This window comes from Astyanax mexicanus, chromosome 15 (assembly GCF_023375975.1).
Source record: "Astyanax mexicanus isolate ESR-SI-001 chromosome 15, AstMex3_surface, whole genome shotgun sequence".
NCBI classification, from domain to species: domain Eukaryota; kingdom Metazoa; phylum Chordata; class Actinopteri; order Characiformes; family Acestrorhamphidae; genus Astyanax; species Astyanax mexicanus.
The window spans coordinates 5157851-5172309 of NC_064422.1; the positions used below are offsets into that span (position 1 = coordinate 5157851).

At 38.4% G+C, this 14459-nt stretch overlaps 1 protein-coding gene across 2 annotated transcripts in view; it reads right to left on the reverse strand.

Annotated features, from left to right (window-relative positions):
• LOC103032919 (protein bicaudal C homolog 1) overlaps positions 1–14459 on the reverse strand; it is a 170151-nt gene that overhangs the window by 33541 nt on the left and 122151 nt on the right. For both annotated transcript variants that reach the window (XM_022669361.2, XM_022669360.2), the window contains exon 7: positions 1669–1857. In XM_022669361.2, coding sequence (XP_022525082.2) covers positions 1669–1857 — 189 coding nt within the window. The remainder of the gene's footprint in view (positions 1–1668; positions 1858–14459) is intronic.

Consider the following 14459-nt stretch of genomic DNA (forward strand, 5'->3'; position numbering starts at 1 on the left):
TAATAATGTGAAATTTAAGCATTTTGAGTTTTTTATGAAACCAAAAAAAAAAAAACTGTTATCATTGGAAGGTTTGTTGAGTTTGGATTTTTACTTCTATTTTTTTATTTTTTATTTATATTTATACTGTTGGATTTATACTTAACGGGTTATGACTTAGAAATTACACTGACTGTCATTTGCATTGACCATTTAGGAAAATGTGAGAAAAATATCACTTGCATAGTAATTTGAAACTTGGTGTAGATGATGACTTTCAGACCAATTACAGCAAGTTGAGCCAAAATCAGACTCCCGTTGGCGTGATGGTGCATCATGCAGCAGTAAGGGTACAACAGATTACGCTGGTAATTTCTGTATCTACTGTAACTGTAGATTAACGCTTGTTTATTAACAGAAATAAAAGGAATCAGAAGGGAAATTTGTTACACTCATTCTGCAACGGGACGTGAACTCTCACCAAAGGTAGTCAAATTCTGGCTGAGAGGTAGAGTTCGGCACAACACCGGGAAAAGCAACTCTTTCAACTGACAACATTCTACAAACCAGTTAATGTGAAGTAAAGGGAGACTCTGCCCACATAGCTGAGGATGACGGGACGTAGTAAAGTTCTTTATTCCGCTCAATAAATTGAGGTGTGAAGCCACATCTAACCAGATTAAATATACACAATGTAAGATAAATGTCACACCTTAGCCCATGTCTGTCTTGTTTTTTTCCCCTCTTAGTTTTCTGTGCTCCTGTCCTGTGTCCCCAGCCATGTGCTACTGTTGTGTTTTGGTCCCTGTCTCCGCCCTAGCTCTGCCCTAGCCCTGCCCTAGCCATTAGTGTTGTCACCTTCTGTCTTGTTTGTAACCCCGCCCCCTTATTACTGGTTCTCACCCTCCTTGTGTATAAATAGCCCTTTGAATGAGTGTTTCTGGTTGAGTCTTTTGTACCCTTGTCTCCTGTATGCCAGTTTTGTATTTTGTGTGCTACCTTGCTGTGTATGTGTCAGGTTGGTTTTTGTTTCTTAGTCTTTGTTTCTTAGTCTTTGTTTAAGTTTAATATTATCCTAGCCTTGTTTTTTGTACGTTTTTTTGCGATACCGCGTTTTGTTTACTGTTTTTATTTATCTTGTTTGTTTAATAAATATATATAATAATATTCTGCACTTACGTCCATCCCTCCTCTTCCTACGTAACAATAAACATAACATAACTATATAGGATACTCTATTAAAGATCACTAAACAACTGGACACAGTTTGAGATAAGTATTTAAAGATGTAGAGCTGCTTAATGGAAATCTACCTACAGTACATCCAAGCTCCAAACCAATACTTTCTACAACATCAAATTTAGAAGAACTATTATTTAGAGTATCGATACAAAATGCTATCTGTATCTTCTTCCATAGTCAAAACTTTATAATGTCTGCAGCATGTGGTTTTGCACTGTCTTGCTGAAACCACATGGGCACTCGTGCAAAAGACCTAGCATCTTAAAGGTAGCATATTAGCATGTTAGTGTACTGACACACCCCCATAGCATCACAGACCCTGGCTTTTTGACTTGTTGCTGAAAAAAGCCTGGATGAACCTTTTTGTATTTGGTTCAGAGCTCATGGTAACCATTTTTTCTCCAAAAATATACAGTTTAGGATTGTTTGCATATGCTTTACACCCACTTTGACAGCTGCGACGTTGTTCTGTGATCCTCTCACGACCCCTGTAGCACCATAGAGCCTGGAGCGCTGTTTGAAGGCCACAGAGATGTTGTAGGTTTGGGAGATGTGCTGGATGGCTGGAGAGCTGGGATCAGGGTTCAGCTGCACTATGACCGGCAGTTCGAACATCAACACCAGGGGGAGCAGCTCCTGAAAGAGAGAATAAAGAGAGATGATTTTAATGAGGAGACCAGTATTTGAAGTCACGGGCCACACTCTGTAATAAAACAAATAATGAAATATACCACTTTAAATAATTCATTTTTCCTGATAATTTCATTTACACACCATTTTACTTGACTTACTATCTTTATCTTTGACAGTGTTGTGTAAACTAAGATTTTTCAAATTGATTTTAATTTTTAATTTCATGATGTTTCTTAATATAAAACTCCTTAATTACGGCAACTTTTAGACTCTTTGCCCCGTTTTTCTGCGCTAGAAATGCGCACCCTCTCCGCTTTTAGACTCTTTGCCCCGTTTTTCTGCGCTAGAAATGCGCACCCTCTCCGCTTTTAGACTCTTTGCCCCGTTTTTCTGCGCTAGAAATGCGCACCCTCTCCGACTCTTCGGCCCGTTTCTGACACCTAGTGTTCAAACTTTGAATCTCACATTATAAAAACCAGCTTAACAGCGGGCCAACTTTCATTCTATTTCTAAAATACCTCGCGGGCCGCTCCAAAAAAGGAAACGGGCCGCAAATGGCCTGCGGGCCGTAGTTTGGACACCCCTGGTCTACATGCTTACAGGAAACGCTCCTCTCGATGTAGAGATCTGCGCAAGCACAGTAGCCAGAATGAGATAAAAGATGTTTTTTTTTTTTGTGCATTGTGGAGCCAAACATTACAAACTGTTCATGTTAATTTTTTTAGACCTTCAGTTTAGATAGAGCATTGTTGGCTCTTCCCATTACAACAGATATGAGTATTTTCTTGTATAAGTAGATATAAATGCCCGCTGACATTGCAAAAGTGGATGCCAAGTGAACTGACTTGCCTATAAAAACTTTGAAACTAAAACTCATGGCTCATGGCTCTTGGCTGCCCATCATTTACCTTCATCATATAGCCAACATAGCTGATATCTGCTAAGTAGGAGATTTTAGCAGAGGAAGCAAGGTCAGCACAAAGCAGAACTGACCTGGCGCCATCATTTTATATACACGAGACTTCACGAGACCGTTCTGGCCTGCTACGACAGAGTACGGGTCGGAATTGCCCAAACCACACCCAAAACCACAGCGTTTGGCTCAAGGCCACAGAGAGAAAGCATTCAAAAGCATAAAAACTGATGTTCTTTGCCGAATCCCTGCGGTCTGGGACGCGTCTGATGAAGGACTCCAGAGAGACAAGTTCCTGAACAAACACATCACAAGCAAAAACATCATCACCAATTACAAACCCTCCTCTATGATTGAGACTTCGTGGGCCCTGGAAAGATTGCTTTACCAAAGTGAAATGGTAAACAAGAGCGGCCAGCCAGACCCTTAAAAAAAGAAAAGAGCCAACGAGAAAAAAAAAGAAAAAGCTCCCCTGATCAGTCCCATATGCTGCAGGGCCTTTGCTAATGTACTGCATTCTGTACCGGGGGCCGAAATGAAAGACATTCTGAGACCCTTCAGATGTGGTAAAGGAAGGAACTCCCCTTAAAACAGGGAGAGGCTTCCATCGAGCCCAGGAGAAACACTGGGCCGGACATCAGGACCAAACAATCAACTCAAAGAATTCTAATCGTGAGTCTCGGCTTACAATTCGTCCAGTTTTAGAAGCACCACCCAAGTTCTAGTTGGCCACAAGCCCGATGCGTTTGGAGCGATCATAAGTCACACCAAATTTCCGTAGCCCCCGTGAGCCTGTTCTGATTTTCATAATGAAAGTTTTAAAGCATCAGTCTGTAAGTTTGGGGAATTTGGGGATTTGGAGACCTCTCTGGTGAAAATGTGTAATTGCACTGAACATGCAGAAGAGTACTTTTCAAACGTAGATTGTGGTGCAATCCCCTTCTCAGATCTGTTAAATCTAATCATTAAAAGCACAAAGACAAAGACAAAATACATGTTGAAAAAATAAAAAAACAGTCAAAAAGCAAAAAGAATAAATGTTGAATTTGAATAATTATAAAAAATAAATACAATATAATAATAAATAAATATTAATAAGCGAGAAAATTAAACATGGGGTGGTACATTTTCTTCCAACAGCCAATACAAAAGGCTTAGCTGTAATGTTATATTAAAATGTTAATGTTGATAAATGTGGGATGCACTAGGCTGCTCCCTGTTTTAGCTGCATAAATGCTGATTTAAAATGAATGTATTTTAGTAGAATGTAAATATATTAAAGAAGTTTAGTTGAACTGGAGTTTATCTGGAGTTCTCTTGAGTCTCTGCACGGATCATCTTCATACTAGACTACATACGTCTGCTATGTCCTTGCTGGAGTGGGGGGGGGGGGGGTGCGTGTGCAGGTGTGATGGATCACAGTATAAACCAATAGGGTGTCGGAATGGTATATGTTTATACTTCTCTACATCCAATCACAATCAGATTCACTCTATCTGGATGGAGAGATTTATCTGGATAGGGGTTTTATTGAACGATGAGAATCCGGAATGAAAACAAGCTGAAATGAAAAATAATTACTCCAGTAAAATATTATATAACCAAAAGTTTTACTTAAGTAAGGTAATGATTTAATTGTACTTCATTACTTGACACCTCTGTCAGCAATACTACTTCTTTCATATAGTAGTGTTTAACAGACTGTATTTATTTAATTGTGTTGTTTTATAAGCTACTTCATGCTTAAATTTCCCTCGGGATCAATAAAGTATCTCTGTGTCTGTTGTATAACTGCTGATTTAACTTAGAGCATCACGTTTGGATGGCTGTAGACATCCTTAGAGCATCAGTTTGGTTGGCCTGGAGTTGACACAGAAGGATCACAGACTCAGAAACGGATCTGCTTATGCATTTGATTTCTGCTAAATGCCTCAGCCAACGCTGTTAACAAGGACCAGAGCAAAGCATTCTGGCTCATAGCAGAGTAATAAAAATCTGCCTTACAAAGAATGCAAGACTAATTATTTAACAACCTAATCGTACTGAAGCTTCGAGAGCTGAGGAAATGGTTTAACTTGTTGGACACATTTAAACAATATGAGAGACACATGCTTTGTGTTCGTTTCTGCTGAAGAATGAAAGATTATTGTTATTTGGGTGGTGGGTCATTTATTCTCAGCACTGCAGGGACACTGGCATGGTAGTGATGTAGGAGGTGTTAGTGTGTTTTGTGCTGGTTAGTTCAGTTAAAACAGACTCTGGTTTGTTTGTACTCTTGGTGTGGTTTGTTTCAGCAAAATCTGGTGCAGACTAAAATATCTGTAGTGAGACCTGCGGAAAGAGACGGCCTTGGTCTGGTTTGTTTTAGTGAGAACATGATCTAACCTCGATTCTGACCTGACTATCAAATATAGCCCTTAGGTTTGAGCTACACAGCTGTTCAGGTGCTGTTTAACCTGATTTATTGCCCAGAAAATGACTACAGCTATAAACGAATGCTATCTGCATGTTGTACGTGCATTTCTAACTGCTCACACCCACAAAACTCTGTTTACTGTGCACACATCCCATTCAAAACACTGTGTTTAAAAAGTGCAGCAGCTAATTTTTTCACATTCAGTCTTAAAACAGCTTCACACTGCACAAATATACGGACTGGTTTGGAACACAGAAGCTTAGTTATATTAGCTATATTTACTTTCTGGCAGCTCTGACCAATCAGAGAAGACAATGAGTTTGCGTGCTTTGTTTTGCTTAGGTTTTTCCCTGTGTGAAAACAAACCAAACCAAGGGGGAAACGCTCCAAGTAAACAAAGTTATCAACTGATTTGGACCGTAGAAACTAACTACAGGTGTGAAAACACCCTTAAACACTGTCTCCACTCACTGTCCACTCTATAAGACACTCCTACCTAGATGATCCAGCTTGTAGATATAAACCCAGACATGGACTAATCGTACTGAAAATTCCGAGGAAACAGTTTATCTTGTTGGACACATTTTGTCTGTTTCTGCTGTAGAATGAAAAAAAAATACCTTCTCGTGATTGCTACAGCTGATTTTTCTTTTCATAGTTAATGAATATTAATTAAAACTAAAATTAATCAGACACTGGAATGGGCAAGTTTTTGTCTTAGTGTGTGTTGTGCTGGTACAAATCAGTGGATCAGACGCAGAAGTGCTGCTGGAGTTTTTAAACACGGTTTAATCACTTACTGTCTACTCTATGGCCCAATCCCATTTCAACTTTTGATCTACCACTTAGCCCTACCCCTATGTTTTGCATGTGCAGGGGTGTCCTGATTCTTGTTAGGCTGTAGGGGTAGGGGAAATGTTACGGGTATACGGCCTTATGGGTATACGGCAAACACAAAACAGAGAACTATGAGAATCACTGACAAGATGGTGGAACAAGCGAACAAAGAAACCTCTACATTTAGTATTTTTCTTGTTACCATAGTTTAATGTGTAGTTTCAATCTTTAATGGCCATTTTCTTTATAACAAATGATGCAACAGACAGCAAACGCTGCATAATATAAGGTAAGATAAAATAAAAGCTAATAAAAGCTAATTTCAGCTCTCCGCAGAATAATTAACCGTTCTGTTATGTTCCAGGTCAATTTGACCCGTTGTAAAGTTTGAAGATCTAGGACAAATAGATAAAAGTATTTTTTCAGTATTAAACTTCTTCTGCTTGCCTAAATTAGTGTAATCAACATATAATGAAATTGGTTAAATCTCACATATTTGCAGCCCCCCCTGCAAAAACTAAACTAAAACAAAATTGCAATGTTATGTTTCAAAGTTATATAAAACTATTGTTTTATATATTGGTCTTTTAAAAGCGTTATCGGGTGGCATTTATGTCCCACTAGCACTGCGGTTAGCAGCTAATGCTAATGCTGCTGCACCCAGCCTTAGTGCTGGAGAAACTTCATTAAAAACTCCCCTTTAGACAAAATATTGGATATCTAATCTTACTGTAAATAAATGGAAGCACTTTCCTCAGCCAAATAAACAGTTTTTGGAAGAGAAATCTTTGTAGATTAACATCCAGTGCTTGTTTAAATTTAAAAGAAAATGTTTTTTTTTTTAAGAAGCAATTTTTTTTTACCTTGGCACTTCCCTCAGCATTCCGATTAGAAGGGAAACATGGAGACACTCTTGCTCACTTCGATGTAGGCATCTTTACTAGTGTCGCTTAATTCGCTTTATGTATGAAAAAAGGACAAAATAGACACTTGTTGGTAGTGCGCAGTGCAATTTATATTCTGTAAAATACGATAGCTACAATACAAACAACAGCTAGGTTACTGAACTTTAGCGTTCCACTACTATAGCTATATCTGTATCGGGTGCGCTTAAAGGGTTGTTTCGATACTTAGTGGGGAGAATTTCATCCCTTACCCTTATAACTCTGTTCTAATGAGAAGGGTACACTGGAAAACAAGGGGTAGGGGTAAAAAGAGAAATGGGACTAGGCCTATTACACACTCCTAACCAGCCAACTAGAATATTCTGAGATTTTTCTGCTGTTAAATGACAAACATCAGAAAGCTGCAGAAAGTAAAGTCTTCTCACAAAGGCAGGAGCAGATTTTTTTTTCCTAGTTAATGAAAATTAATATTAATGAGACAGTGCAGAAGTCTGGCCTCGTGTCGAGAGGAAAAGAGAAAGAAAAACGTTCTTCTTAAGTGGGTCAGTGAAACGCGCTCCATCTCACTCTCTCTCTCTCTCTCCACGCTGTCCAATTCCTGTCAAACGAGAAATGAGAAAAAGTGAGGGAGGCACTCCTTCAAAGAAAAAGAGGAAAACGGGAAAAGTAGAGATGATTGGGGCGGTCAGGAGAGAAATTTCCAGCAGTAGCGGTCACGCGAGAAAGATGGAGAGAGAGAGAGTGCGTGAGAGAGAGAGAGAGAGATGAAGAGAAGAGAAAAAATAGAAAAAGAGTGAATGTAAGATTCTCAGTGTTTTTCTTTTCTGGAGTATAAGTTTCCTCTGCACCGCTCTGCTTATACTTTCTACGATTTGGAAGCCGCACTCAGGCTGACTGGCTACCACCAAGCAGCATTTCTTACAAATTGCTTTATAAAACAATGGCAGAAGCTGGTGAGTGTTCCTGAGGTGAGAGCTTTCGCATAAGCGGCGCTCAGTTTCTCCGGGAACTACGAGAGCAGAGGAGCTCTTGCTGGGGTTTGTGGGGTTTGTTTTTCTTGCTGGCCTGTGAGGAGGAAGCACGTGTGAAGAAGCCTCGCTGGCGGGTAACTCTAGGAGGCTCTAGTGGCTGGACACGGACGAACAGTACCAGCACAACAGGAGCACCCGGACTAATGGAGCAGGACTGTCCTGTCCTCCAAATCCACCAGTTTAATAAAGAAAAGATTAGGATTGCAGCCCTGTGTTCCACATCAGCACAGCACCATTAGAATCCCAGTCAGGAGTAAATTAACTGGAGGAACATCAGAATCGATCTTATCTGTTACTGAAGAGCAGAGCTGTTCATCGTATTACACACGAACAGGATATGATCTGTGACATGAAAAGACATAAATAAATTACTAGAGACCCACAATTTCAGTAAAATTACTCTATTAAGTGCTCTATCAAAAAGTGATTTAGATATAAATTAAAGTGTTCTTTAAGCTCCACATTTAAGTGAATGTACCAAAGTATTCAACACTTCTTGTACTTAAGTATTAGTGTAAGTATTTTATTGTGATATATAGTAGTGAAAATAGAAGTACAGTACTGTGTTTTTAGTGTAGTTATTACAGAAATCAGTGGAAATTTCTCAGAGTTAAAGCTTGATCTCCTGATTCACTCAATGATGAGCAGCTTTATCAAACCCGGTGAGACAGTGCAGAGCATCTACCGCTCTGGATTTAGTGATAATGTGAATGATTTTTAACATTTTTATAATTGTAATAAGTAATGATGCAGCACATAAACAATGTTTTAGAGTAAAAGTATTAAACTCATCCAAAATATGTAGTTATGTAAAAGTGGAAGTAGGAGAAAAACTAATACTCCAGCAGATACAGTATTTTAGTACTTAAGTACAGTAGTGGAGTAAAAATAATACTCCAGTAGATACAGATACAGTATTTTAGTACTAAAGTACAGTAGTGAAGTAAAAATAATACTCCAGTAGATACAGATACAGTATTTTAGTACTAAAGTACAGTAGTGAAGTAAAAATAATACTCCAGTAGATACAGATACTGTATCACACAACTCATACACCACCACCATGCCAATTATTATCACTGCAGTGCTAAGAATGAACCACAACCCATATAATATGCATAGAAAATTGCCTAAGTTGACCAAGAAGAATCACAAAAAAAGTTAAAAGCTATTAGGCACCAACATGCGCAGTGTTTTATATTTCAGATTTTTCCAAAGTATCTTTCCACCTTCACCCTGATGCAGTTTTGCACACTCTTGGCACTCTCTCAAGCAGCTTACTGAGGAGCCTCCTGGGATGCTTTTCCATCAGACATGAAGACGTTGCACATATGCTGAGACCTTGCTTTTAAATAACAACCCCATTTCTAAAAACTAGTTTGCCAACTTTCCAATGTACAAAATGTAAATAAATGTGATGTAAAAATCAGATTGCAACGATTTGTAACAATCTCATTGACCCATATTTTATTCACAATAGAACATAGAGAATATATCAGATGCTGGAAGTGAGACATTTTACCATTTCATGAAAAACTGTAACTCATTTAGAATTTAAAAATGACAAAGAAAAAAACTGCCTGGAAAAATAAAGTGGTATATAAAGAGCATTTTTCTTAGGAGCAAGTCTTTGAACATCCCATCATCTACAGCCCATAATATCATCATAAGATTCAGAGGATCTTTGAGAAATCTCTGTGTGTAAGAGATTGGGCCATCAGTCAGTGTTGTCACTATGCTGGTGCTCTTCAGGCCCTCAGCTGGCACTGCATTAAAAACAGGTTTTAAAGCCTCACTAGGTAGGATTTCCTTGATTTTTATTTTTTTTAAAGAAGTAAAATTACAGCTTGAAACTCACTGCAGTGCTGCATTGAGGTGTAATAGAAGGAATAGCGGTGCCCTCATGTCTGTGCCGGAGCTCCTCTGAGCTCAAACCAGACTCTGTAAGTTTTCTGAGACGGCCGTGACCAACGCTCGCGAGAACTGCGACCTGCTTTCCGACCTTTAGTTCTAACAGTTCTACAAGGACCACTGGTTCATTCTTTACAAACTAACATACAGACACTCTGGCAGAAGCTGGAAAGAGATCGAATATGTCTGTGAAAGCCAGAAAGCGAGAAAGAGAAACTAATCGGCCTGACACATTTATTACACTCTGTAACTCTGTAGGGGGAGCCCACGAGCACAAAATCTCAATCCTACCTAGTGTACTTAAAATCACTGCATGAGCTCAGAAACACTTCCAGAAATCCAGGGATTTCACCAAATTCTCTGAAACCTTTGACGATATGGGCTGTAGACAGTGGGTTTTTCCTAAGTCTTTGCAAATAAGTTCTACCCTATTATTCGCACTATAAGGCGCACCGGATTATAAGGCACACTATCAATAAACGTGTAGTTTCTGGTCTATTTTCAAACATAAGGCAAACTGGATTATAAGGTGCATTATGTGAAACTAGTAAGGCACAGGAGTGTTACCATGTTTTCCTTCTAATTCAGAAGGTCTTGCTGCTGGGTGGGGAGAGCTGTAAAGCTAAGCTAAGTTAGGTAAACAGTTATTCCTAAAAAAAAGCTTTTTCTTTAAAAGTCTAATGAGTGCTTGATGTTATTCTACACAGATTTTTCTCCTGAAAAGTGTTTAAAAAAGTGGGTAATTAAAGTGCTTCTGATTATTTACAGTTAGCTTAGATTTCCAGATTTCCACCAATACACTCATCCCTAAATGGAAAAAAAAAGAGCTAGCACTTAGCGCAGTTAGCAGGTAATGCTAATGCTTCTCCAGCAGTGCTAGCCGGGGTTAGCAGCAGGCTACAGGCCGTTAGTACTCACCTGTGAACACCCAAACCTGATTACTGCCACACCTGTTCTCAATCAAGACATCACTTAAATAGGACCTGCCTGACAAAAAGCGAAGTAGGACAAAACTCAACAGCTAAACATCATGCCAAGATCCAAACAAATTCAGGAACAAAGGAGAAAGAAGGTAATTGAGATCTATCAGTCTGGAAAATATTATAAAGCCACTTCTAAAGTTTTGGAGATTCCAGAGAACCACAGTGAGAGCCATTATTCACAAATGGTAAGAAAGAACGTGGAACAGTGGTGGATCTTCTCAGGAGTGGCCAGCCTGACCACAATTACCCCAAGAGGGCAGCGACCACTCATCTAAGAGGTCTCAAAAGATCCAACAACAACATTCAAAGAACTGCAGGCCCCAGTTAAGAGAAAGAGACAATGGTCTTCATGGAAGAGTTTCAAGGCCAAGTTATTAGATTTAGGGGGCAAACACTTTTTCAAACAGGGGCATGCAGGTTGAGATTTTTTTCTCTCCTAAGAATATAAACCTTCATTTAAAAACTGCATTTTGTGTTTATTTGTGTTGTCTTTGACTATTGTTTACATTAGTTTGATGCTCTGAAGCATTTAAGAGTGACAAACACTTTCACACCACTGTATATGTTATGTTCTCTTATGGCAGAAAAAAACACATGCTGCACATTTTATGAATTGAGTAGTGCAATTTATATTGATTTTAAACATTTAACTGGACCTGTGCACTAATATCAGTTGAAGCCCACACTACTGAAACAACCTGAAGAAATATAGCCAGATATAATGAAGTATTCTACACTGTACTGTAAGGGAATCACCAGCAGAGGGCAGAACTTCAAACCTCCACCTCCATCAGTTCTGAAGTGGAAAGATTTCTTTCCTGTTTAGTCACAGAGGAATGCAGTTACACCACACTGCCATGGTAACAGAGACGCCGAGACGCTTTACGAGCTGCAAAAACTGTATTGATGACAAAGTCAAGATGCAACAGCGCTGATTTTAAAAGCCTGGAATCAATCATAATACTTTATAATACATGTACAGTAATGTATTTGATACTGTAGTAAATTATACATTTTTTTTTAATTACTAGTAATCTACAACCCCAAGTAAGAAAAAATGTGACAGTATTAAACATAAAGGGCACTATCGTACACCCTAGGCAAGGTACGTCGCAATGCTTATTGCTATCTTACACCCTCCCAACAGTCTGTTTTACTGTTTTCTGTTGCGTCCCCGCTGTTAAAATAGCATGAGAGTTTAGGAATAAATCTACACTGATGGGTGTGGTGGTCTGGAAGTGAGGTGTGTTCAGGTAAATTTCTGTCGGGTTTCTATCTTGGCACTGTAAAACACAGGAGCTCCACTGACTGAAATGAACTTAGACAACAGGTAATCATCAGAGTTCATTCCTACAGGTGTGACCAGAACTCATATACCCCCACTCATTAAACAGACACTCACACAGACGCACTGCAGAGCACAAACCCGACATTTACATTAATAATAAACAGAATAAAGAATAAAATAACATTGCTAATCCCTTAAATGAGCTGCTGGTGTATCTTCACAGCATGAATGAGCAGCTCAGTATCATCCTCTGCTGAGACGCACAAAAGCGCCTTACTGTTAAGATACAAACGCGCCAAAGTCAGAGCTCACCTGCCTCTTAAAGGGAATGACAAGTGACACACTGATTGGTTTATATTTCACGTTCCGCCCAATTTCACACACCCAATAAACACTGACACATCCTAAATCCAGCTGCGAGGTGCACAATTGATGTCTCGTCCAAGGATCGCTAAAATAAGGCCCTATATGGTTAAATAATGTCTCCACTAATTATTAACTGATACAAGTTAAGACATTATTGAACCTTAATTACATTTAAAAGCTTAAAAATTTAATAATTAGAAAAAAAAATGTGTAATGATTAGTAATGTCTTAACTAGTGCCAATGAAAAATTAGTCGAGACATTCCATCAAGCTGTCATGTCTGGTGCTGAAAGCATGTCTGAGTCTCCCACATCCAGCTCTATCTGCGATTCCCACAGTAACAACTACAATACCCAGAACGCACCACTCCATGACACAACACACACTCCCGATCACATGACACATCACATGACACCACCAGGAAGTCCCGAGTACTGATTATCCACAGTATTTAAGGACCATGCTCACGCTCACACCTCGCCGAGTATCTGTTTGGTAAATCCTACAATACAAAGCGTTTCTCTTGCCCTTGCCTTTATCCGTGTATGATCTTGTTTTTGTTTTCTACCGACGTTGATTTTTGCCTGCTCCCTTGTGTTAGATATCCGTGTATGACCTGCACTGTTTCTACTACTTTGGATTTTTGCCTACCCTGTGTTACTGCCTACCTGTGTATGAACTCTGGACTGTCTTCCGTTTATGGTATGTTTTCTCTACACTGTGTATTATTGGTACTGACCCTGTTTCCGTTGACTACCCCTGTTTGCTCTATAACTTTTAATAAAGTTATTTTATTGTATCTGCACCAGTCTCATTCCTGTCTGGCCCTGACACAAGCATAATTATTGATAACAGTGATTCTTATATTTACATTAATTTTGATTTGATTGCAGACAGTCTGAGTCTAAGATATAATATGTTTTATCTGCTTAACTTTATTCCATTAATTAATATACACTACCAGTCAAAAGTTTGGACACACTGACATTACCTAATTATTTAGATTTTTAAACTCATCACTAGCTTTAAATTCAACTAAATATTGCCCCTTGTCCCAAATTTAATTTTATTTAAATATTTCACTGTATTGTAGATTAATCCTAAAGTCATCCAAACTATGAAGAAAAACATACAGAACAATTTAGTAAACAAAAAAACTGTTAAACAAACCAGAATATGTTATATAATTTATATTCATCCATCCATCCAAGTCCAAAATTAACTGTTGACAGTTTTGCACATTTTGGCTGGATTTTCTCAGGCTTTCAGTTAACAACAGTTTCTTGTCTCTTAATGTGTTTAAGAGCATCAGTTGTAAAGTAGTGAAGAGGTAGAGTTACAGGTATACAGTGAATAGTGAATATTTGAATAATGTTTTCATCCATATTTTGGCAAAAAAAAAAAACTGAATAAGACTAAGTCCAAATTTTAGAATAGTACTGTATTTAAAAAATAAATAAATTTGATATTAAAACAAATTATATCACATTTACACTGTCTGGGTTCATACTGTCTACAATGTAAAACAAGTAAAACAATTATATTTTCATTTTCTAAAGTGTACTACATTATTTGGGGTTGTATATGGTCTCATCAAACTGACTCGTTTGTGTATTCTGTACATGTTTAAATGGTTACTAAGGTAAAATTGTGAAATTTGTAAATGAATCTTTTCCTAGAGAACACAAATCAAATATTGTGAGATAAGAGTTTTACACAAGCAGTTATTCAACACCTCTGAACCCACATGACCCTCTGGGTTGGGATAAACAAGAGCATCCCATCTCCTCTCCCCATCAATGATCTCCTGAACTGGAGACTGTCAGGTCTGGCTGCTCAGTGAGATCTTAACTAGTTTTAAAACTAGACTTAATATAAATCTAGTGCTGATCTAAAAGAATAGTGTGACCAGTGGCATAATTATTTAATCTTCTTAAAATTTAATAGTGGATATT